This window comes from Hermetia illucens, chromosome 1 (assembly GCF_905115235.1).
Source record: "Hermetia illucens chromosome 1, iHerIll2.2.curated.20191125, whole genome shotgun sequence".
Taxonomy (NCBI): domain Eukaryota; kingdom Metazoa; phylum Arthropoda; class Insecta; order Diptera; family Stratiomyidae; genus Hermetia; species Hermetia illucens.
Genome location: NC_051849.1, coordinates 2,378,757 through 2,402,617, shown reverse-complemented (window position 1 = coordinate 2,402,617; position 23,861 = coordinate 2,378,757). Strand labels below are relative to the sequence as shown.

Sequence of the window (23,861 nt, the reverse complement as noted above, 5' to 3'; positions counted from 1 at the left end):
CAGTTTGTGCCAGCTGGAATTCCGCCCTTGATAAGTTGGGTAGCGTATAGCTGCCCCACCTGACGTTCCTAGTGAACATAACTAGTCCAGTCTTCCTAGCGTTCACCATGGGTCCATTGCAGAGGCACCAGCTGTGGATTACATGCAGAGTTGCATTCAAGCGGTCACATACTGTGTCCGCAAAATTGCCGGTAATTATTACGGCTAGGTCGTCCGTAAATGCTTGCGCGAAGACTTTTTTGTCCTTCAGGAGCCACAGCAGGGTATCCATTGTATGTGTGGGTGTATGGTGGGGGAGAAGCTTCAGCTTCTGAGCACTCAGGCCGTGTTGGCCCATTGTACTCGCCTCCCCCGTCTAACGGAATATTCCGGATTCGTTAACGTATCGCAGGATTTCCGTTAGTGGATGTGATACTACCCATCGTAATTGAAGAACATCGGCACCAAAGATCTGATGCCTGATGCGTCCATAGGCGGGGCATACACATAGGAAATGCTCCGTGGATTACGCTTCCTCATTACAGGAGGGACACGTATCATCTTCGGTAATTCCTATTCTGAACATATGCCCAGCTAGTGAATTATGGCCTGTCAGAATGCCCACAATACACCTGCAAGTTCTCCTGCTTTTCGACAGGATAAACTTTCCGGTACGTATGTTCGGTTCTGGCAGGAAAAGTTTGGTGTGTCAAGCAGCATTTAGGCTCTGTCACCTGTCATTATGGGAAACTTGTTCCCAGTTTTTTAAAACAAATTTAGCCAATGCTACTGATACTCCAATTGCTGGCTCCAGTCCCGGCATAGGGGAGATTGACCCCTCTTTCGTTAAAGCGTCCGAGATTTCATTTCCCTCTATGCCACAGTGACCAGGTACCCAGAGTAGTTCCACCGTATTGAATCTAGAGATAGAGTTCAAACGGTTTCTGCATTCCTGAACGATTTTCGAGGTGATCAAAGGACTGCTCAATGCCCTCAGTGCAGCTTGACTGTCACTGCAGATTGCGATGCACCTGCCCTTCAACCGCTCGTCAATCACCCAGTTTGCCACCCTTAGGATCGCATAAACTTCGGTTTGAAAAACCGTTGCATATTGTCCCAAAGGAAAAGCCCACTTCTCGTTTTTATTCGAGAGGTAGACTCCGCCTCCAGAACCCTCTTCTGTTTTTGAGCCATCGGTGTAGAAGACTTCCGTATATCTCGCCACGCATTCCTTTGGGTCTTCCCAGTCCTCTCTACGCTTCAGGGTAACTTCATATCTTCTACCAAACAGATGTATGGGGACACGAGAATCGGAAGGCATTGTAAGAGCTGGATTTAGTCCTCCCAGAACTCCTCCAATGCTCTGTGCCCCCCACATCCGTTGTTTTCCCATAGATCTAATCGAATTAGCCTATGAGCTGCTCTCATTGCATTGAATAAATATATCCAGTGGCTGCAAATTGAGTAGTGCATTCAGAGCTGCGCCGGATGTCGTGCTCATGGCACCAGTGATACCCAGACACACAGTTCTTTGCAGTGCGGCTAGTTTACGATGAAAACCTTTTTGTCTCACCTTAACCCACCACACTACGTATGCATATACGAACATCGGCCTAATGATGGCAACGTATATCCACATTACCACATGAGGCCTGAGTCCCCATGTCGAGGCAAAGGTCCGTCTGCACAGCCCATAAGCTGTGAGAGCTCGTTTCATCTTTACCTCTACATGTTTGTTCCAAAGAAGTTTTTTATCTAGAGTGACTCCCAGATATTTCACTTCTTCGGAGAGTTGAAGGGTAGTACCCCTCATCCTACGAGGGGACAATATCCGCAGCCTCCTCAGCAAGTTTTGAATCGGAACACAGCCGCCCCACTTGCTGACATCGTTCCAGTCGCCAACGAAGCTCCGCTTCCCGCTACTGCCATATATCCTGGCACTTCAACCATCCATACCAGTGGCACCAAGTTAAAGGTGGCGTCCCCACCTAAACAGCTCTTCATCTCCAGGCTAGCGTTCACAACGTCTACGGAGGATGTTCTGGAGTATATAAGGAGCAAAGTTTGTTTACTTTCTCCTCTGTCCTGCATTAAACTCACAAAAGACGACAACACCGACCGGGTCATTGCATCTTTCAAGGTTACTTACCCACACGAAGTTGATGTCCTCGGCAACCCTTCTTTCTGGCCTGAAGGTGTATTCATAAAGCCGTATAAGCGCCCCAATTCGCAGGTAAATTTCAGGGCAACCCGCCTGCCTCGCCGAGCTATATAACTGGATCCATGTTCACTGTCCGTATGTTTAAGAACCAAGCTGGGGGCCTTCAATTTATCCGTGCTGGCTCAGCAACACCATGCCATCTGTATTTCCGAAACGTGGCTAGACATGCCATATTATACTCCGAGCTCCCCGAAGGGTACTCCACTTTCCGTTGTGACAGGGACCGGGATGCTTCTCGTAAGTCCACTGGCGGTGGAGTCCTAATTGCTATAAAAGATTCATTCCCCGCTGAACTCGTCTTCTCCTCCTCTGGCTTTCCTTTTGATTGTGTTGCTCTTCGTGTCTCCCCGCCCAATTTTCTCCCGTTCATTGTTTCTTGTGTTTATGTCCCCTGTGCTAGCCCTTCTCACCTGTATGAAGAATTGTTTGACAGTTTGTCTGAACTCCTTACCGTCAGATTCCCTTCCCTCCCTTTCTTCCTTTGTGGAGATTTCAACCTCCCCATGCTCAACTGGCCTAATCATCCTAGTCTTCCAATTCCTTTCAACACAACCTCTCCCATTCTTCCCTCCCACTTTCTTCCTTTATGTATACTTGCTCTTCCCTGAATTTCAACACCACCAAAAACTCCTTGGGCCGCACTCTCGATCTCTTCCTTTCCAACCTCCCCGAGTGCCACCTCTTTTTATTTCCTGGCACATCCATGTAAAAACCGGCGCTCACCATCCCGCGGTTGAATTTGAAGCGCAGCTCCCTCGTTCAAAACCCAAAACCAAGCGTAAACCCACTAAGTTCAACTTCCGCAAAGCCAATTTTGACGGTCTAAACTCAGCTTTAGCGTCTTTCAATTGGGTTCATATATTAAGTAATTCATCGTGTGATCAAGCTCTTAACACCTTCTACAATATCCTCTCTGATCTCCTCTCCTGTTATGTCCCTTCTTCCCCTCCCTGCCTACGTTCTTACCCAACTTGGTTTACAACGGAACTTCATATTAATATTCGCTTGAAACATACACTACAGAAGAAGTTTCGGGCTTCTAAAAATGACGCCGATCTTGCTCACTTTAAAGCTATACGATCTACTGTGAAGTCAATGGTCAGAAAGGCGCGTAAAAGGTACCTATTGAGCGTCGAAGCCGACCTTGCCCGCGGTAACTTAAGACTCTTTTGGTCTCACGCTCGCAACTCTCGTAATCCAACTCAATCTGTCCCTTCTTCTATCAGCTTCGCTGACTCCACTGCCAACTCCCCACAACAATCCTGCGACCTTCTCTGCACCTACTTCTCTTCAGTGTTTTCTCTCTCGAACCCTTCACCCTCTACACCTTTCATAACCACAGACTCCTCCGAATCACTAGCCATTCCTCTCCTTACGCCGTCCTTGGTTGAGTTCCTCATTGGTAACCTTGACCCCAATGTCGGACCTGGCCCCGATGGGCTTCCTAATCTCTTCCTCCTTAACTGTAGAAAACACATTTCCCTCCCCCTGTGTATAATCTATAACAAAAGTCTAGACGAATGCTACTTTCCCCGTCTCTGGAAAGAGGCCCTTATCATTCCTATCCTCAAGAGCGGAGACCCTTCCCTTGCTGTGACTACCGCCCCATTTCTCTTCTCTCCTCTTGCTCCAAAATCCTAGAAAGATACGTCAACGACTGGTTGACCGCGCACTTCGGTCACCTCATTGTCAAAGAGCAGCATGGTTTCGTGAAACATAGATCAACGGCTTCAAATCTTCTGGTCTTTACCAACTTTGTTGCTAAACGCTTGAATTCACGACAGGAGGTACATACTATTTATACCGATTTCTCCAAAGCCTTTGACACCGTTGACCATAACATTCTCCTCTCTAAACTTTCTTCGCTAGAGTTCCCTCCCTCAGTCATCTCCTGGCTTTCCTCCTATCTCTCATACTGTTCCTGCAAAGTTTCTTTTCATGGTCACTCATCTGGTTCCTTCTCTCCTTCCTCTGGTGTTCCCCAAGGCTCTACACTTGGTCCCCTACTCTTCCTGTTTTTTTATCAATGACCTCGCCTCCATCCTCACCTGCCCGTATTTGCTTTACGCAGACCACCTTAAATTGTTTGCCTCTGTTTCGTCTCCGTTGGGCTGTGTTCTCTTACAATCCAACCTTGATAATTTAGCCCATTGGTATTCGGTCAACAAGCTAACACTGAATGTCAACAAATACCACTGGATGCGCTATACCCTTAAACCCTTCCCAGCATCCTTTTCCTTTTCCTATTCTCTCAGTGGACAATCCCTTTCACTACGGACCTCCTTCAAAGACCTGGGCGTAATATTCGACGATAAACTTCGTTTCAATTCCCGCTCCGTTGACATCATCAATAGAGCTTCTAAAATGTCTGGTTTTATCCTACGTTCCTCCTCCGACTTTACCTCAATCCAGCCCTCTTTAACACTATTCAATTCCCTTGTCAGAAACATCCTTGAATATTGCTGTGTAGTCTGGTCCCCCTACCGCATCCGTGACGGCCGCGCTCTTGAAGCTGTACAACGCAAATTCACCCGGACCCTCTTTTATAAAAAGAACCTTCCACGGGTTGATTATCCGTCACGACTCTGCACCCTCAATCTCCCCTCCCTACAGCAACGCCGTATCTTCCTTGATATGTGTACTCTTTTCAAACTCTGCAATGGTCTGATGGACTGCTCCGCCAACTCGGATATTACTCTCCGTATCGCCTCGTCTCATGACACACGTAATGCGGATATTTTTGACGTGCCCTTCGCCGAGCTCGAGATTTACTTTCACTCTCCGATCCCGAGGTTTTGCCGGTCCTACAATGCCCTACAGCTTGGTTCATTTGACTCCATTGCCATTTACTTGCTCCTCCCTCTGAGGACAATATGTAATAAGAAATTTGCTTTCTGTGTATTGTTCTCATTAAATAAATAAATAAATAAATCCCAGGGAGACAAAGTCCATCCAGTTTTCTCCTTTTTGTGAATAAAACCATTGTGGTTTTATTTTGATTAACTGACAGACCCTGTCTGAGGCACCAGCTGTCTATCAAATCAACGACACGTTGTATATTCCTACACACCGTTCCAAGATCCCGATCAACAGCAAGTACAGCCACGTCATCAGCATAAGCTTGAGCGTGTATTGGCAAATTTTGCAGTTCTCATAGCAGTGAGTCGATCAGCATACTCCACAGAAGTGGCGAAACCACACCTCCTTGGGGGCAGCCCTTCGTTGCTTCCGCAGTCAGGTAGCGTTCGACCCCTACCTCAGCGCACAGCAATCTGGGTATCCATTACCAAGAGCCATAACAGTGGAGAGAGAACCCCTCCCTGTGGGCAGGCCCTGAGACATCCTGCTTGGTGAGCGACTAATATATTAAGGGGAATTGGAAGACTGGGAGAACTAAGCCATTCAACCAACCCATTTGCTCTCAGTGAGATTTGAATCGCAATCTTCTGTGCGACAGATTAGTGCTGAAACCACTATGCCATCCGGGTGTTATCCGTGATTGCCCAGGACAATTCGAAGTCGTAGCTACAAGTCCAAGAGGCTGCTGGCAAGACCTGATGGACGAGGTGAATGGGGATCTGTGGGGGTTCGGTTACTAACTGGTAACCCGAAAAATCGGGGCTCTGCGGAAACCCTGTTCACTTAAGGCCGAGCAGATGGACCGCATTGTGAGGGCACTCTTCCCTGCACACCCCGTATGAGATGGTAACGTCGGCGCGGAGAGCGTAGAGGACTGTCCACTTTTCTCTGTAAAAGAGTTGGAACAGGCTGTCCTCTCTATGAAAAACAAGAAGGCGCCAGAACCCGATGGTATTCCAGCAGAGGTGTACAAACTGTTATTCCAACACCGGCCAGACCTACTGCTCGGCGCATTCAACGTTTGTCTGAAAGAGGGCATTTTCCCTGCTCGTTGGAAAGTTGCGAGGCTTGCGCTGATCGCTAAAGGGAAAGGCGATCCCGAACTGCCGTCTTCATATCGCCCACTATGTATGCTTGATACTGCTGGGAAAGTGCTCGAAAAGCTCATCAGAAGTAGACTCGCTGAAGCGATACGCGCTGCCGGAGATTTATCTCCCCGGCAGTTTGGTTTTAGGGCAGGGAGATCGACAATTGATGCTGTCATGCAGGTCGTGGACGCCGTTCGACGAGCAGAGGCACATAGCCGCCGAACTCGACGGGTGGTGCTCCTCGTAACGTTTGACGTCAGAAACGCCTTCAATTCCGTAAGATGGAAAGACATTCTAGGCACACTAGAGAATACCTTCAACGTGCCGAACTATCTCTTACGGATTTTGAGGGACTATCTGAGGAACCGCTCCCTACTCTATGAAACACTAGAGGGTCAAAGGTGGATGGAGGTCACATCGGGGGTAGCACAGGGATCCATCCTAGGGCCGGACCTCTGGAACGCTACCTATGACAGTCTGCTTAAACTCGACATGCTAGAAGAGTCGCGCTACGCAGATGATGTCGCAGTGCTTGTTGCTGGACGCACTGTCGAACAGGCGCAACGCAGACTCGGCATATTGATGCGACGGGTAAGCGGATGGATGACTACTCATGGTTTCAACCTTGCACTGGAAAAAACCGAAGTAGTCATCCTGACTAAGAAGAGAATTCCGACCCTGCGTCCCATATCGTTCGGCGAGTCGATAATCGAGTCAAAATCGGCGGTAAAGTACCTCGGGTTGACTCTTGACTCAAAGATGAGTTTTTCTGAGCAAATCCAAGCAGCAGCGAACATGGCTGCGGCTGGAGTTTCGGCGTTAAGTAGGCTAATGGCAAACATTGGGGGTCCTACGTCTAGTAGGCGACGTCTCCTGATGATCTCAACGCAGTCTGTCCTGCTCTACGGCGCAGAGGTATGGCCTGGCGCTCTTAAAAAGGAGGTATATCGTAAACGCCTCGCGCAAGTACAGAGACGGGGAGCTTTACTGGTGGCGTCTGCGTACTGCACTGCCTCTGAAACGGCCGTGATGGTGATCGCGGGAGTTATCCCCGTTGCCCTTCTTGCTAGGGAGCGTCAGGCCATATACAAGCGCAAGGGAGATGAGCCAAGGGAGGTGGTTGCTCGGGAAGAACGGCAACACACTCTAGACGAGTGGCAGCTCTCTTGGCAAAATGAAACTAGAGGCAGATGGACTGCGCGGCTCATTGGCAACTTAGGTGCGTGGCTGAATCGGAAGCATGGTGAGACTGACTATTTCCTTACCCAATTTTTAAGTGGGCATGGAGGTTTTCAGTCTTACCTGCGCAAGATTGGAAAGGCACGTTCTCCGGATTGTGTGTTTTGCAATGGAGTTGTGGACGACGCCCACCACACTTTTTTTTCTTGGGGAAGGTGGGATGGGGTTCGTCAGCAGCTCTATTTAAACACAGGGGATCTCTCTCCAGACAACATTGTGGAAGAGATGCTGAGGACTGCTGACAGATGGAACCGTGTTGCCCATTACGTTCGGGCCCTTCTCGTTGCTAAGAAGATAGAACTCGATCGGTGGAGGAGCCGGATGGCAGGGGGTTCCTTGAACTGACAGTTCCCTTCCTCCTCTCCCCTCCCGTTGGTGAAAGGAATTCCCTGATTTGAAGGCTCCGCAAGGCGGGAGAGTTCGGGGGCTGGCCCGAAGTAATGTGACAAACGGTTCCAGGCTAGCTCTCTGACGATGGGGAGGTGTTTAGTTGGTAGTCCGACGACGTACCGAATCGGGAGTCCAACACTGTGTGCGTAAATGCATTCACCTACCCTACTCCAAAAAAAAAAGTCCAAGAGGTAACAGAGTTAATGCTCAACTTGAAATAGTTCTGAGAAAAGTGATACTCAAGGAAAGGGGGGGGGGGGGTGTCAAATTTAAGATTCTATTTCAGCGTAACCTACAAATACTACTCTGATTCAAATGTCAATTGTAATTTTCCCAACAACACAGACAAGCTTCATTACTACAATTTCGTGACGTTACTTATTTTGAATCCCTTATAAACCATGGACGCTGATATTGAGGAACAAGAGGACCCCTTGGCAGGTGTAGGTAAATTACTCCTGCCAAAAGACAAATTTCTGCAAGTTTCGCACCCAGTTTACCAACCTTCGTTAATGGCTCAGCTTCTTACAAGTGAAAGGACACGACTTCTGTTTGCCGAAGCTGTGGAGTTGGAGTCAAGTAAATCTTCGGTTCCCCGCCTTTCAGAATTGTGCAACATCGTCCTTGCCAGGGAGTTCAAATCGGGTAAACTGCCCTCTGACCTGCATACTGAAGATTTGAATTACATTGGTGACCATCTGGATGTAAACATGCCACTCATCGACATAGTTGACCTCGACAATGAGATCTATTGGAAGCGGGTTTTTAAGGAAAAGTGTAATGATATCAAGTTGAAATGCACAAAGCTACACGATGTGGAGACCGATTTCAAAAAAGAGGCCATTCAGGTGAAACTGGCTGAAATTATAGAGACGACCAGCTATGAGTTGTGGGATGACGAAGGAATGATTAATTTATCGGAAGCCGTGGCTCCCTACGTGTTCACCCTGCATATAACGAAGCTGACACCAATGAAGGAGGGTGTCATCGAAAGGGATAGTAACTTGCTTGATTATAAGATGTACAATTATCCGGAAAGTGAGTGTCACCATGGAAGCCTGGAAATGCTTGGATACTTATCGAACCTAACGGAGCTGCGAATAGAGTTACTGCCGCCCGGACTTGGCTACGAGTATCATAGGAGGTTCTTCCTCTTTTCAACCACCGACATTGAAAATTTAGCCAAGTAGGTAAATGCATCCGTTGAAAATGTGTCCTTTCTCCTTAAATTCATGCAAAAAGGGGCTTCATACTAAGAGAACTACCATAAATTTTAATAGACCTCCAATAATCCCTTTAATCTCTGCAGAGGATTGAAACGTCTTACGGCCTTAAATCACTTGTCGATTAAGCGGAGCAGATTAGACGAAAAGAAAATGAAAATTCTCGTTCTGGGGCTGCTTCACTTACCCTTGGAAACTGTGGAGTTCTCCTACTGTGAGCTCCACGATAAGGCAGGATTGTGTATAGGCAAATTGCTTCAGGATGTGCACAGCATCAAAAGTCTCGAACTGGAAGGGAATTATCTGGGTAAAAACGGATTGGAACCTATTGCCTTCGCTATGCGTGGCTACGAAGGAGCACTCGAATATTATGGTATTTTCTTCCACAAAAAAAAGCGCGATTAAAACAACACAACTCCCGGTGAGGAGTCATCTCAAGGGACTTTTAATATCTTCCAGGAGTCGCGCGTAATCCTGTAACCGACGATGGAGTGTACATTTTGGGAAGTGGATTATTGGGAACAAATCAAGTGATACATTTGAATGTGAATGGAATTGAAGTAACTTCGAAGGGAGCCAGATATGTTGTGGAGTTGCTGGGCATTCATCCGAAGTTAAGAAAAATGGATATGTGTTGCCTTCCCTTGGGCGAGGAGGGTGGCGACAGATTCATTGAACTACTCAAAGAGAATAAACTACTGTATCACTTGGAGTCTCGGGGTTGTGAAATGAATCTTGACCAAGAATTCAAAGTTCGACTATTGGTCAGTAGAAACAAGTATTTCTTTGATAATCCCATTCTAATGGAGGAAGTGACTTCAAAGGAAATGGAGTCAGATGCAAACGAATGGGCGTCACGTGTCAAGTATGCATTCCCGTGAATCCTTGACTGAAGGAATACTTAATGATTTTTTTCTGACTTTCAGACATCCCGTACTACTGAAAGTGAACAGAATACTAGAGGCAAAGAAAAAATGCTACAAGAAACGCGAAGTAGTTACCTCTTTCAAGAATGTCAATCCATTCTTTATCCACAAACAAGCTCTGGTGCAGAAGACTAATTCAGAGCTCCTAAAAGTACATTTTTCGGAATGCAGCGGTCTCGATTCAGAGATTAGGTTATATACGGGCGAAAAGACGGATTCTGAGAAGGAGTAAGTAAAAAATATAATATAAACATATATAAAGGGGATGTATTTCCTTGAAGGGATTTGTGTGTTAGCTCTAAGTCTAAACTGTGTTTCCCTCACGGGGTCGTTAGCCATTTTTAAGCGGGTCGCTTACGATACGGGGTGTGACGTCCCCGAGGTGTCCGAGTAAGTAGTTCTGCCCCCTAGCTGGCAGCATACCTGCGTCCTAGGTAGTAGCCTCGAGAAAGCTTCTCGGTGAAGAGCGAACCGCGAATGACCGGTACACGTCAGGACACACTGGGAGTCTCCGGAGCCGTCGACAACTCTTTGTCGGCGTCGACGGGGTGATGTGAGCGTAGCTCTGCCAAGGTGGTAGTTGCGACGTGTATCAGGAGCCATCCCCTTCGGGACCCTGGTCGGGAAGTGTGCATTGAACCGGTGTTAGTAGACCGCGTTGCCTCGAGCGAGCGCTGATCCGTCCGTGAATACCAGGATCAGCTAAGCGTAGGTCAGGCCTCAGGGAACTGGGGTAGGGGCTGTGTCCCCGAGAGTATACCCGTTCTTGACTATTGCGGCCCGCTCCCTTGCACACGATCCGCTGGTACCTTTTTCATGGAGTTGTTTAGGATCTGCGGGATCCTAAGTCCCCATCCAATTGATGGTGGACCGGACTAAATGAGAGGCAACTTACTCCCTCGTTTTTTAGTCCATGGATCCCTAGTATTGGAGCGTAGCACCCCAAGCATTAAGAATTGAAAAAATCAAAAATTTTGACTGACGGTTTCGTCCAGGGCAGAGGCAACTCATCAGACGCTGCCTCACCTCTGCCCTGGGAGCAGCGTGACAGAAAGTGCCAACAGGTGGAAAGACAAACCATCGCAAAAACACGACAAGGTTGCGAATTATATTGGACTTAGACTAGCTCTAGTCTAGCTTAGACTACAACAACTGGGGTTTTTAAGTCCAATATAATTCGCAACCTTGTCGTGTTTTTGCGATGATAAAAGGGAGCGTCTTTCCACCTGTTGGCACTTTCGGTCACTCTGCTCCCAGGGCAGAGGTGAGGCAGCGTCTGATGAGTTGCCTCTGCCCTGGACGAAACCGTCAGTCAAAATTTTTGATTTTTTCAATTTTTCATGGAGAATATTCAGAAAATTATAAAAAAACAAGTCGGGAAACCGGAAGCTGGACGCTTCAGGTACGAAAGGTTTTGTGTATTTCCTGGTACGTAGCACGTAATACATCCATACATTATGTGAGAGTATCCACTTTCGGGTGATATTGACATTCATAGTCTTCAATTTTCAAAGAAGCAACAACTTTGAGGTATTATAACTTTGTTAGTAATAGTGCGATTTCCACCAAACTTGGTAAGATCATGCTCTATATTTTAGCCTATATCACTGCAAAATTGCATAGTACTAGGATGAACTTAAGGGGGGTTTCTAATCAATTACAAACAATTGTAGTAATATACTATTATTAACTTTATTTAAACAGATATCGGCATGGAAGGTATTTCGGAGCCCAGGCAATGGCAACCTCCTGATTTTTTTCAGATTTTTGGGTTGGGTAGTTTCTGAGAATGGCCCCCTTAAAGAAGTGATCACTTTCAACCCCCCGCGCTCCCCACCCTTCCAACGAATCTCAAAACTAAGATCGGCTTTGAAAAGTACTAATTGAGACCTTTAATTTGATACCCCACATTACTATATTTGGTGAAAAAAAATTTTACACCCCCCTTTTGCATGTATGGGGACTCCCCCTTAAATTCAACGTAAAAGGATGTAATTCACTGTATGCGTGAGCGTTCACAGTTCCCACCTTCCTACCAAATTTGGTGTCAATCGCTATAACCGTCTCGGAGAAAAATGCGTGTGACGGACAGACAGACAGACAGACAGACCTGTGGGGAGTTGCCAAATCTCCCATCAGGCGCGTCCCTTCGTGCGCCCGTGGATACAAATTGGCTATGGGAAGGATACCCAGAAATAAAACCAAACATGGAGGAACAGAAGGAGAATAAAGTTACGGTGCAGGGCTTCGGAAACCCAGTACCGGCGGCTTTTGGGAGTGAGCAAGCAGGCTCCCGGCCGTCGATATCCCTCGACTGCAGTGCCTCGGTGGTGGATTACTTGGCCACCGTTGCATCAAATACTACAAGTAGCCTGGAGAAAGAGGCATTTAAAAGAAGTACATCACTCCCGAGAACGCCTGTTCAAAACCCAAGAAAAGGTGGGGCACAAACTGGTCAGTTATTAGCCCATAGCCGGGGTAACTACACCTGGAAGGAATGCTAGGTATGCTAGTCTCGGATGCAAGAAGTCGAAGCCCCAAGATCATAGCTGGTGATTTTAACGTTTGGGCCGTTGATTGGGGCAGTCGCACTACGAACGCCAGGGGCCGCATCCTGCTCGAGGCTTTCGCGGAGCTAGATTTGGTGCTAGCCAACACGGGAAACGTTTCCAATTTTCGTGGGAGAGGGTCGGGCTCAATAGTCGATCTGACATATGTGAGTACCACATTGGCGAGGAGAATGACATGGCTTGTCAGTGAGCATTATACTCACAGCGACCACCAGGCGATTTTCCTCCAGATCGAGTATGGGCCAAGCGTCGATGCGTGTTCCCGTGAGGCTGGAAATCGGGGCTGGTCCGTGAAGGGGCTTGAGGAGGATGCATTCATAGAGATGCTATTGGGAGGCCAAAGTCCCGGTGGTGCGGCTACGGAAAAGGTAGAGCAAATGATGGGACGTATAACGAGACCATGCGACGCTGCTATGCCGCGGCGACGAGTTCTCGCAAAAAGGCGCTCAAACTATTGGTGGAATGAAGAGATCGCGGTGTTACGGGATGCATGTTTTCGTGCTAGAAGGATCTGCCAACGATCTAGAGCAAGACCAGACTTCAAGGAGAAACGGCTAGCATATGTGAATCTTCGAGGTAGGCTTAAGCCGGCTATACGGACCAGCAAGCGAGAATGCTTCAAGGAACTTTGCACAGAGGCAGACCAAAGCCCCTGGGGAACAGCGTACAGGATAGTTATGAAGAAGATGAGAGGGCGAACACCACAATTGACCTGCCCGCATCTTCTGCTCGATATCGTGACGGCGCTCTTCCCCCCGGATAAAGGGGAGCGCAAACAACACAAGCAAGCACTCGACGTCTACACCATACCTGCGGTAACTGAGGAGGAACTTACGCAAATTTGCCGGAGAATTGGTGATAACAAAGCACCCGGTCTGGATGCTGCTCCCAATAGAGCCCTTAAACTCGCTGTTAAGACCAGACCCGACTGGTTTATCAGCGTGTTTGAAACATGCATGATAGAAGGAGTTTTCCCCGACCGGAGGAAGAGGCAAAAACTAGTTTTGCTCCCGAAGCCGAATAAACACCCAGGACACCCATCATCATACCGACACGGCAGGAAAGATGCTCGAAAGGGTCATCTACAACAGACTGCTCCCTATCATCGAATATAAGGATGGACTAACGGAACGACAATTTGGATTTCGTCAAGTCCACTCAACGATTGACGCCGTAGACGTTGTTTTGAAGCTGGCTCGAGACGCGACGTCGTCTAAAAAATGCTGTGCCCTAGTGACGTTGGACATCAAAAATGCGTTCAATTCCGCAAGCTGGGAGTGGATAAAAAGTTCACTGGCTAAAACGGGTGTCCCTAGTTACTTGACTAAGCTCTTCAACAGTTATCTTTCGGAGAGGACACTGTGGTACGATACGGATGAGGGATCCAAGCAGTACACCGTCACCGCAGGAGTACCACATGGCTCAGTGTTGGGTCCTCTCCTGTGAAACGTCATGTACAATGGGGTCCTTGTCCTTCCCGTGCCAAAGGAGGCCACGATAATCGGTTTCGCAGATGATCTAGCTGTGGTTGTCGTCGCGAAAGAACCTGAAGACGTTGAAATGTACGCTAACGAAACCATTAGCGCTATAAAAGCGTGGCTGGAGATGGTTCAGCTTGACCTTGCTGAACAAAAGTCGGAGGCGGTCTTGATTACCAATCGTAGGAAGAGGAACACGATTAATATTCGCGTTGGTGCTCACGTCATCACTTCGAAACCGGTTATCAAATACCTAGGGGTGATGATTGACGCTAAAATCAATTTCAAGGGACATCTGGACTATGCCTGAGAGAAAGCGGCAAATACCAGCGTATCATTAGCGCGGATGATGCCTAACATTAGAGGTCCAAGGTACAGTCGCAGATTACTTGTAGCCGGAGTGGTTCGCTCCAAACTATTATACGCGGCACCAGTTTGGGAGGAAGCACTAGTATGTGAGAGTAATCGTAGGAGAGTGAATATGACTTACCACTTAGTGGCGCTAAGGGTGTGCAGCGCCTTCAGAACAATATCAGGCGAGGCAGCGTGTGTTATTGCGGGAATGATCCCAATAGACATTCTGGCAAGTGAGACACGCTTCCTGTACGAGACAAGGAAAATGAATCCTCTTGAAAAGGATGCAGAATACCGAAAGGCGGCAAGGCGAGAGTCGCTGGAGAACTGGCAGAAACGGTGGGATGACTCGCAGAGGGGTCGATGGACCCACACTTTGATTCCCCGTGGGGGCTGGATGATTCTCCCTTGTGTCCTGAATGTAGTTGCACACCTGAGGACCCGGAGCATGTTATGTTCCACTGTCCACGATTTCTCTCAGAAAGAAAGAGTCTGGAAGACTCCCTGAAAACCACCCTAAGCCCGCAGAACATCGTCGGGGAAATGTTGAAATCGGAGGGAAACTGGTGTACGGTGAACACCGCAATCGAACGAATACAAGAGGAACTTGGAAGAGCGGAGTGCGCAAGGAGGACGCGAAGAATGGAAGGCGTGGTCGCGTAAAGCGCAGTTCACCCCGCGAAGTAATGCTTTGCGGCGGTTCCGCGGGGAAGGAAAAAGAAGAAAGTGGGGGTGGTTTTAGTGGGTGAGAATCCGACGCGCTGCTGCAACCTGGCGCGGCAGTGTCTTTGTAAGATTTCCACCTCCAACTATAACAAAAAAAAAAAAGATGCCTCGACCCAAGTGCCAGACACTGTCCCAGGACGTGTATAGAGGTTTCGTCCTCCTCCTCACAAAACCTGTAGGCAGTGTCCGTAGATATCCCTAGCTTCCCTAGGTGATAGTTCAGCCGACAATGACCAGTGAGAATTCCCACTATGATTCGGAGGTTCTTTTTGGTGAGGTTTAAGCAATACTTTGTGCGTATCCCTCAATAAGCACTCTGCACTGCTCCATCCCCGGTAGGCACGCCCAGTATAGTTCCCTCAACCGTTTCTCTTCATTTCTTAGATTCATAGCCATGAAACCGTTTCCGATTCCACAGAAGGGTTCTGGCCTGTGTAAAGGCGCTCCTGCTCCCTTCTTGGCTAGTTCGTCCGCTGCCTCGTTGCTTTCGAACCCAGCATGGCCTGGAACCCGAAGTATCCAGACCTTGTTGGACGAACCGAGTGTATTCAGTCTTTCAAGGCATTCCCATACCAGTTTAGAGTTCACCAGGTTGGACCTAAGTGCCTTGATCGCTGCTTGGCTATCGGTGAGAATAGCTATGTTCTGCCCCTTATAGTACCTTTGCAGATTAAAGGAGGCACATTTGTCTATGGCGTATATTTCCGCTTGGAATATGCTAGTGTACCTGCCCATTGGTTCAAAGTACATTTTCCTTGGACCAATGAAATCGGCACCCGCTCCCTCTGCTGTGAGGGATCCGTCAGTGTACCAAGTAATCAGTTGCTGTTTTAAGCCGTATGTCGCAGCCACTCTCTCCCAGTTTGCCTTGTTACTCCAACGTGTTTCAAATTTCTTATCGAAGTGAAACCTCGTTGTCATGTTGTTCCTCGGTATCAGTAATTCGGGATACCGCCTAGAAAGAATATCAATGTTCCTTCGATTTAGGCAGCTCCCCGCCTCACTCATACTACCGGCCATCCTGAATATTGATCTCCTTGCCTGCATCTGTATGTGCAGATGGAGAGGGGTTAATCCCAAAAGGACCTCCATGGATGCCGTTGGGCATGTCCTCATTGCCCCACTGATAAACACGCAAGCCAGCCTTTGGAGCTTATGTAATTCCTGGCTTGTGTGCTGAGTCCGGTTCTTTCTGCCCAGATTACCGCTCCATAGGTAATCATTGGCCTTACTATTGCAGTATATATCCAAAGTACTATCTTCGGGCTGCAACCCCATTTTTTCCTGCTATGGATCTGCAAGTCATCAGAGCCCTCGTGGCTTTCTGACAAGTGTTTCCGACATGTGTCTTCCAGAGTAATTTTTGGTCTAGCGTAATTCCCAAATATGTGACCTCTGTTTCTCGTTTCACCTCCATGTCATGTAATCTTATGGCTCTCAGGTGATCAAGCTTACGCCTCCTAGTGAATGGTATGTACTATGATGGTTTTGGTTTGGTTGATCCGCAGTCCCACCTTCCTGCACCAGGCACTAGTAACCCTTAATCCAGTTTGCATTCTATCACATAGGGTATCTTCATATTTGCCCCTACAGATTAGAACAATGTCGTCCGCGTAGCCCTGGACTTGTTTTCCAGTATTAGTTAACACGTCCAGGAGTTCATCCACTATCATACTCCACATCAGTGGCGATAGTACTCCACCCTGTCCACAGCCTTGAGTGGTGTTCATGATAATAGAATTTGTACCTCTATTTGTCTGCTTTCTAGCATTTTGCCCATCCAGAGTATCAGGGTGTTTCCCACTCCTTTGCGGCTCAGGGCATCCTGTATCTCTGTGTGCGATGTGTTGTCGAATGCTCCTTCGATATCCAAAAACGCGCACAGTGCAATTTCTTTTGTTTCTATGGCATCCCGTAGTACCTCTATCAGCTGATACAGAGCAGTTTCAGTTGGCCGTACTACCCGGTAAGCGTGTTGACAGTGATGTAAGGGATTACGCTTTAGAACGTTAGTTCTAATGTAGTTGTCTATGACCTCCTCCACCGTTTTGAGTAGGAACGATGTTAGGCAAATTGGTCTGAAAGATTTAGGGTGAAAAGGATCCTTTTTACCTGCTTTCGGAATAAAGACCACTTTTGCCCGTCTCCATGCCCTTGGTATGTAACTCAGTGCTATGCTCCTCCTTACCACAGTGGTTTAAAAGTTCCCACTGCCCACCTTAGCCTAGCTTCTGAGCATACCTCTTTAGCTAGTTTCCAGTGCTCCTTTCTTTCCCTTTTATTCGTTGTTGGGGTGTCAGGCAGAATGTTGTCGCCTGCCACCGTGGGGTAGGACCCCGGGAAATGAGATGACGCAACTGTCTTAGCCGGACAGCTAGCCTCATATGCGTCAATGGCGACTGTGTTGAGGTTTTTCACCACTGTTTCTAGTTCCAGTTCACTCCTGATGTCCCCGCCCCCTTGAAGGTGGGCAATGTTGTTGCTCAAGTGCGTTGCGCAGGATTCCCAATCCGTTCTCCTGGGATTCCTTATTATTCTTTCTATTTCGAAGTTACCCTCAATGTCGAATCTGATTATCCTTTGATCAGACATAGAGGGTTCATCCGACACCCTCCAATTCCTGACCATTCCGTTCATTAGAGTATTTTCTAGAGTTATGTCTAGTACTTCCTGTCTAGTACTGGTCACAAATGTTGGAGTGTTCCCTAAGTTATATATTTCTAACTTATTGCTAAGAATAAATTCAAGAAGGTACTCACCTCTACGATTGGTGTCGCTCCCAGACTTCCTGGTGGGCTTTGGCATCGCAGCCGAGGAGAAGTGGTAACGCCCTCTTCTCGCAATACTTCGTCAGTTTTGCGACTTGTTCCGGTGGAGCCCGGATTTCGTCTCCTGAGAAGTATCCCGATGTCACAACTGCCTCTTGAATGCTCCTCCCGGTTTCCAATGAGACTTGGATAGCCACAAGGTCCCCGGTTAAGAACTCTGAAAGACATATGTATTTTAAATTACGTTTGAGAATTATGCAAGCTCTTGGTTTTTCACAAGAGGAGTCCCAAATTACTTGCATGCCTCCTCCTTCCAGACCGCGAATCTGCCCCCAGTACGCATGACGGAGGTTTATTTGGGTTATCTTAGTGCTGGCCATTGGCTCCTTTATTGTTTGGAGCTCTTCTTCACTGTCGGAGTATGGCCCTCCTTCTCCGACATAGCGCTTTCTTAATGGAATATATACGGACAACTATTTTCTGAACCGACTCGAAAATCCTAATATCCTGGATCAGCGAAGAGTCTTCGTCATTTACCACATTCATAACGAACCGGATCATGTCAATAGAGAGAAAATCACTACCAGAACACTCCAGACACGTACTATCAACTGAGAATCCGACTTACGCTCTATCTAGAGGAACTTCTTCAAAAGCACTCATAAGCGACCCATATGTGGGCGAATGGTCTTTTATTTTTAAACGGATTGGAATCACAATGGCCACAAACGACTCTGTCTAATGAAGAATGTGAGGTCGAGCGAAACGAAGCGCACTGGCTGTTCGTTTACCGCAGCGATCAGTGAAAGAGGCAACGAGGGCTGATATACCCGATGAGACACCGGCGCGCCCAAATAAAGAGGAAGCCTCATCAAGTGGTGCGACTGACCGTGCGGAGATGGCAACTCCATTACCTTGCAGTACCCCTGTTTTGGAAGTAAGCTCAGTGAGAAACGCTAGTCCTGACCAGATGGATTTGGACACAAATCGAGTGGAAGTGCATTCGACCGTCCTCGCTAGAGCCGAAGAGGAAAGGCTCATCAGAAAATGCGCAGCAGTGGTGAAACGTATGCGGTCGGCAACATTCCTTCAGAGGAACGTCAGCAAAGGCGTCAAAAACGGGCTGATGGAACTTGAGGAACTACTGGACCGCATTTCCTTTTATAGACGAACGCGGAGAGCAGCGGAAGACGATTGTAGAGCAAAAACAGTCGCACTCCCCGCTGAGAATGCTGCTTGCGTCAAATGGACCGCAGATAGCCCTCTGCAAAGTGAACTGGGGAAAAAGTGGAAAGAGGACGACGTGCCTGAAGGAGACTTTATCGAAGTAGTCTCCAAGGCACAAAAAAAGAAGGCGAAAAAGGATAAAAAGAAACAACGGACTCCGTCGCCAGAGACACGTCTGTCCAAAAACAAGGAGGCTGCCAACCCAAAGCCAGTAGCGGAAAAAACGAGGAAACGAAGAAGGACTAGACCGTCGGCTCTGCTCATTAAGCCGACGGAAGGCAAGACATTTGCGGAAGTCCTTAGTGAAATCCGCTACAGGATGAAACCCGAGGAGAACGGAGCAGAGGTGTCTTCGATACGGAAAACGAGGAGTGGTGGAGTTCTCGTCGAACTGGGCCCAAAGACAACCAACAAGAGCACATTCTGCGAAGCGGTCAAGGGGCTATTGGGGGAGAAGGCTCTGGTTTCCAGCCTAGAACCCACGTGCTCTCTAGAAACACGGTATCTTGACTGCCTCACAAAAAAGGCCGAAATAGAGGAGCCGCTAAAGCGTGAATGTCCAGAGGTGACCAATGCCTGGGTAGGTATTACCTCTGTAAATGCTCGAGGCGAAAAGCTCGCCGTGGTGGAAGTCCCCGAGCAATATGCGAGGAAACTCCTCAATAGCGGGAGAATCAAAATCGGACGGGTGGTATGCAGGGTACGAATGCGGATAGTCCCCACCAAGTGCTACAGGTGTCTGGACTATGGACACACGTCAGCAGCTTGCAAGGGTCCGGACAGGAGGACAGCATGCCGCAGATGCGGCCAAGCGGGTCATCAAGCGAAGACTTGCAAGGAAAGCGAGAGTTGTGTTCTCTGCAGGGATCGTGGCGCGTCTGGCGAAAGCGTCGCACACACTGCGGACTCGGGACGGTGTCCGATCTTCAGGGCGGAATTGGAGAGGGCTAGGGTGCGAACGCCATGATGCGAATTTTGCAAATTAACATGCACCGGAGTGCAACCGCTCACCAGTTGCTAGCACAGTTCGCTGCGGAAGTAAATGCTGATCTAGTGCTGATTAGCGAGCAATACCGAAACAAGGACCCATGGTATCTCGACTTATCGAGCACCGTTGCCATCTGGGTTCGGGACGACGTTCGACTTCGTGTTCTTGCCGAAGGCCGGTGTTTAGGGATGACGTTTTTTAGCATTTACCTGACGCCGAATGAGTCGATTCCGGACTTTCGGCGCCGGCTTGATGCTCTGGAGGACGCCGTTTCGAGCACGGAGGGACGAATCCTGGTTGGCGGTGATTTTAATGCCAGGGCTCTTGAATGGGGCATGCCTCAATCAGACTCTAGAGGGAAACGGATTCTGGAAATGGCGGCGAGAACAGGGCTCGTAATTTTAAACACCGGATCCACGCCAACGTTTCGGTGCCCAGGTTGTGAAGGAAGTATTCCTGACATCACTTTTGCATCGGAATCTCTGGCATCATCGGTGGACGGGTGGCGAGTCCTAGAAGACTTCTCGGCAAGTGATCATCAGTACATTGCGTTTGAAGTGTTTGACGCTACTTGCCGGTGAGCACCAACACGACGTTCCCCCTGCGTGTGGAATGTCGCGAGGGTGAACATCGGAAGGTTCGTCGAAGCTCTTGGAGCAAGTAGGGCCGCGCTGGGGGCACTCCGGGGGGTGGTGGTGTCGCAGCTGACACTGTCAGTCATTCAGTGATGAATCTAATAACGACGGCGTGTGAGGCTTCCATGCCCCGGAGAGGCCCTAGGCGCGACAAGTCTTCTATGTACTGGTGGACGGCGGAAATTGCCGACCTACGGAAGGAGTGTCATAAGCTCCGCCTTTTGGTACAACGTTTGTACGCCAACGAGGAGACATGTGCCATAAAGACACAATATAGATCAGCAAAAAGGAGACTCCGCGGCGCTATAAATAAAAGCAAAGTTCGCGGCTGGCAGAATCTTGTTAATGAGGTGAATGAGGACCCGTGGGGACTTGGCTATAAGCTTGTCACTAGGAAAATCGTGGCTCTGCGGAAACCCTGCATACTGAGCACCGACCAGATGGACCGTATTGTGCGGGCATTGTTCCCCAGACACTCTGTACGGGTTGATGTAAATAGCGCGGAAAGCGTCGTGGATTGCCCCCTTTTCACAATGGGAGAACTCGAAGAAGCGGTTCTCACTATGAAAAACAGGAAGGCGCCAGGTCCTGATGGCATCCCGGCAGAAGTTTACAAAGTGGTGTTCCACCAACGGCCAGAACTGCTGCTTAAAGTGTTCAACGCCTGCTTGAAGGGGGGCATTTTTCCTTGTCGCTGGAAAGTGGCCAGACTCGCGTTGATCAGTTAGGGTAAAGGAGACCCGGAGCTCCCGTCTGCATACCGACCGCTGTGTATGCTTGACACGGCCGGAAAAGTGCTCGAGAAGCTCATCAGGGGTAGACTCGCTGAAGCGATCCGTGCTGCCGGGGTTTTATCCGCAAGGCAGTTCGGGTTTAGAACAGGGAAATCTACAGTGGATGCTGTTATGGAGGTCGTAGATGCGTTTAATCGAGCCGGGGCACACAGCCGACGATCTCGACGGATAGTGCTCCTCATTACGCTTGATGTCAGAAATGCCTTCAATTCCGTAAGATGGACAGATATGCTGGGCACACTAGAGAACTCCTTTCACGTGCCAAGCTATCTCTTGCGAATATTGAGGGATTATCTGAAAGACCGCTCCCTGTTCTATGAGACGCTAGAGGGCCAGAGGAGGATGGAAATCACGTCGGGAGTAGCGCAGGGATCCATCCTAGGGCCGGACCTCTGGAACGCTTCCTACGATAGTCTGCTGAGACTCGATATGCCCGAAGAGTCGCGCCTGGTCGGTTATGCAGACGACGTTGCGGCACTTGTTGCCGGACGCACTGTTGAACAGGCGCAAAGCAGACTTGGCATATTGATGCGACGGGTAAGCGGATGGATGACTGCTCACGGTTTCAACCTTGCGCTGGAAAAAACCGAAGTAGTCATCCAGACCAGAAGGAGAATCCCGACCCTGCGTCCCATATCGATTGGCGAGTTGACTATAGAGTCAAAACCAGCGATTAAATACCTTGGTTTAATGCTCGACTCGAATATGAGCTTCTTCTAGCAAATCAAAGCAGCCGCGGACACAGCTGCAGCAGGAGTCGCGGCCTTGAGTCGGCTAATGGCGAATGTCGGCGGCCCTATATCAAGCAGGAGACGTCTCCTCATGGGAGCAACATAGTCTGTCCTTCTCTATGGTGCGGAGGTATGGACTGATGCCCTTGACAAGGAGGTGCATCGCAAACGCCTCGCTCAAGTGCAGAGGCGGGAAGCTTTGCGAGTGGCGTCTGCTTATCGCACCGTCTCCGAACCGGCTGTGATGGTGATTGCGGGAGTGATCCCCGTTGCCCTCCTTGCTAAGGAGCGCAAAGCTATCTATCGCCGTAAGGGCGAAAACTTAAGAGAAGTGGTTACCCGTGAAGAACGTTAACGCACCCTTAACGAGTAGCAACTTTCTTGGCAAAATGAGCCAAGGGGCAAGTGGACTGCGCGGCTCATCGACAAATTAGACCCATGGTTGAACAGAACGCACGGTGAGATTGATTACTTCCTTACCCAACTTCTAAGTGGGCATGGAGGTTTTCAGTCTTACCTGCACAGGGTTGGGAAGGCGCGATCTCCTGATTGTGTATTCTGCAATAGAGTGGCGGATGACGCTGAACACACCTTTTTCTCTTGCGATAGATGGGACGGCCTCCGCCAGCAGCTTTATGCAGACACAGGGGAGCTCTCTCCAGACAATATTGTCAGAGAGATGCTGAAGAGCGCTGGCAGCTGGAATCGTATTGCGCATTATGTTCGGGCTCTTCTTACTACGAAGAAGATTGAACTCGACCGGCAGAGGGATCGGACGGTAAGGGGTTTCCTGAACTAGCAACTCCCTTCCTCCCCTCCCCTCTCGTTGGTGAAAGCAATTCCCTGACTTGAAGGCTCCCAAAGCCGGGAGAGCGGGAGGGCCAGCCCGAAGTAATGTGTCAAACGGTTCCAGGCTAACTCTCTGATGACAGGGAGGTGTTTAGTTGGTAGTCCGCCAGCGTGCTGTTGCGGGAGTCCAACACTCTGTGCGTAAACGCATTCACCTAACCTACTCCCAAAAAAAAAAAATTAGTGGCTGGGTTGCCTACTGGAGAGCAGTCGCCTTTTGGGCATAGTAGCATCGCATGCTGCCGATTTGGGTGATTTTTTTTTCTTTGGTTGTAATATCCAGTAATATGTCGGGCTTGAGTACCGCGGAAAATTGTACTCCTCAAAAGTTTTCCCCGTCCAGCCTGGCAAACCACCACAATGTTTTCTCGCGAATGGTTTGCGGGAGTGGGTCCTGTGCCGCCTGACATTGGTTGAGGTTGATTTGCATCAAAGCTCTCCTGAATTGAACGCTTGTTACATGGTACATTTATGGGAACAAGGAACAGACGAAGGAGATATATTTTGAAAATTCTAGACTTGCAGCTGCTAAGGTTCCTCTTAGGTTAAGAAGTATCAACAACCGAAACCTCATGTTTTTTCAAAAATAATTCTTCTTCCACTTTTTTCATTATTTTTTTTTTTTAATTTTTGCCTTCCTTCAGATTTGAACAACGAAGATCCCGGTATGAACCCAACGATTTCGATGAAAAAGACATAGTTCGGCATGTTCGAATCGGTGCCACGAATCGTCCTCATTTTAATTATTTTGCCCCCCATAAGGGTAGCAAAAAGAAATTTCAATAGCTCGGCCGGCAATTATCCCTCGCAGGAAGG

At 48.6% G+C, this 23,861-nt stretch overlaps 1 protein-coding gene across 1 annotated transcript; it reads left to right on the top strand.

Annotated features, from left to right (window-relative positions):
- The first annotated feature begins 8,159 nt into the window (after positions 1 to 8,159).
- On the top strand, positions 8,160 to 23,858 carry LOC119646996. Its single transcript, XM_038047718.1, has 5 exons — positions 8,160 to 8,962; positions 9,086 to 9,372; positions 9,459 to 9,864; positions 9,926 to 10,153; positions 23,690 to 23,858. Exons 1-5 carry the CDS (start codon positions 8,178 to 8,180, stop codon positions 23,829 to 23,831), a joined length of 1,848 nt encoding a protein of 615 aa, XP_037903646.1. The 5' UTR covers positions 8,160 to 8,177; the 3' UTR covers positions 23,832 to 23,858.
- The last annotated feature ends 3 nt before the right edge of the window (positions 23,859 to 23,861 follow it).

What these genes read in the sequence shown, in the direction of transcription:
- LOC119646996 (XM_038047718.1), top strand. Translation starts at nt 8,178, where the DNA reads ATGGACGCTGATATTGAGGAACAAGAGGACCCCTTGGCAGGTGTAGGT. An exon ending in AGGAGCACTCGAATATTATG is followed by an intron (nt 9,373 to 9,458) that starts GTATTTTCTTCC and finishes AATATCTTCCAG; the next exon opens with GAGTCGCGCGTAATCCTGTA. An exon ending in AAGACGGATTCTGAGAAGGA is followed by an intron (nt 10,154 to 23,689) that starts GTAAGTAAAAAA and finishes GCCTTCCTTCAG; the next exon opens with ATTTGAACAACGAAGATCCC.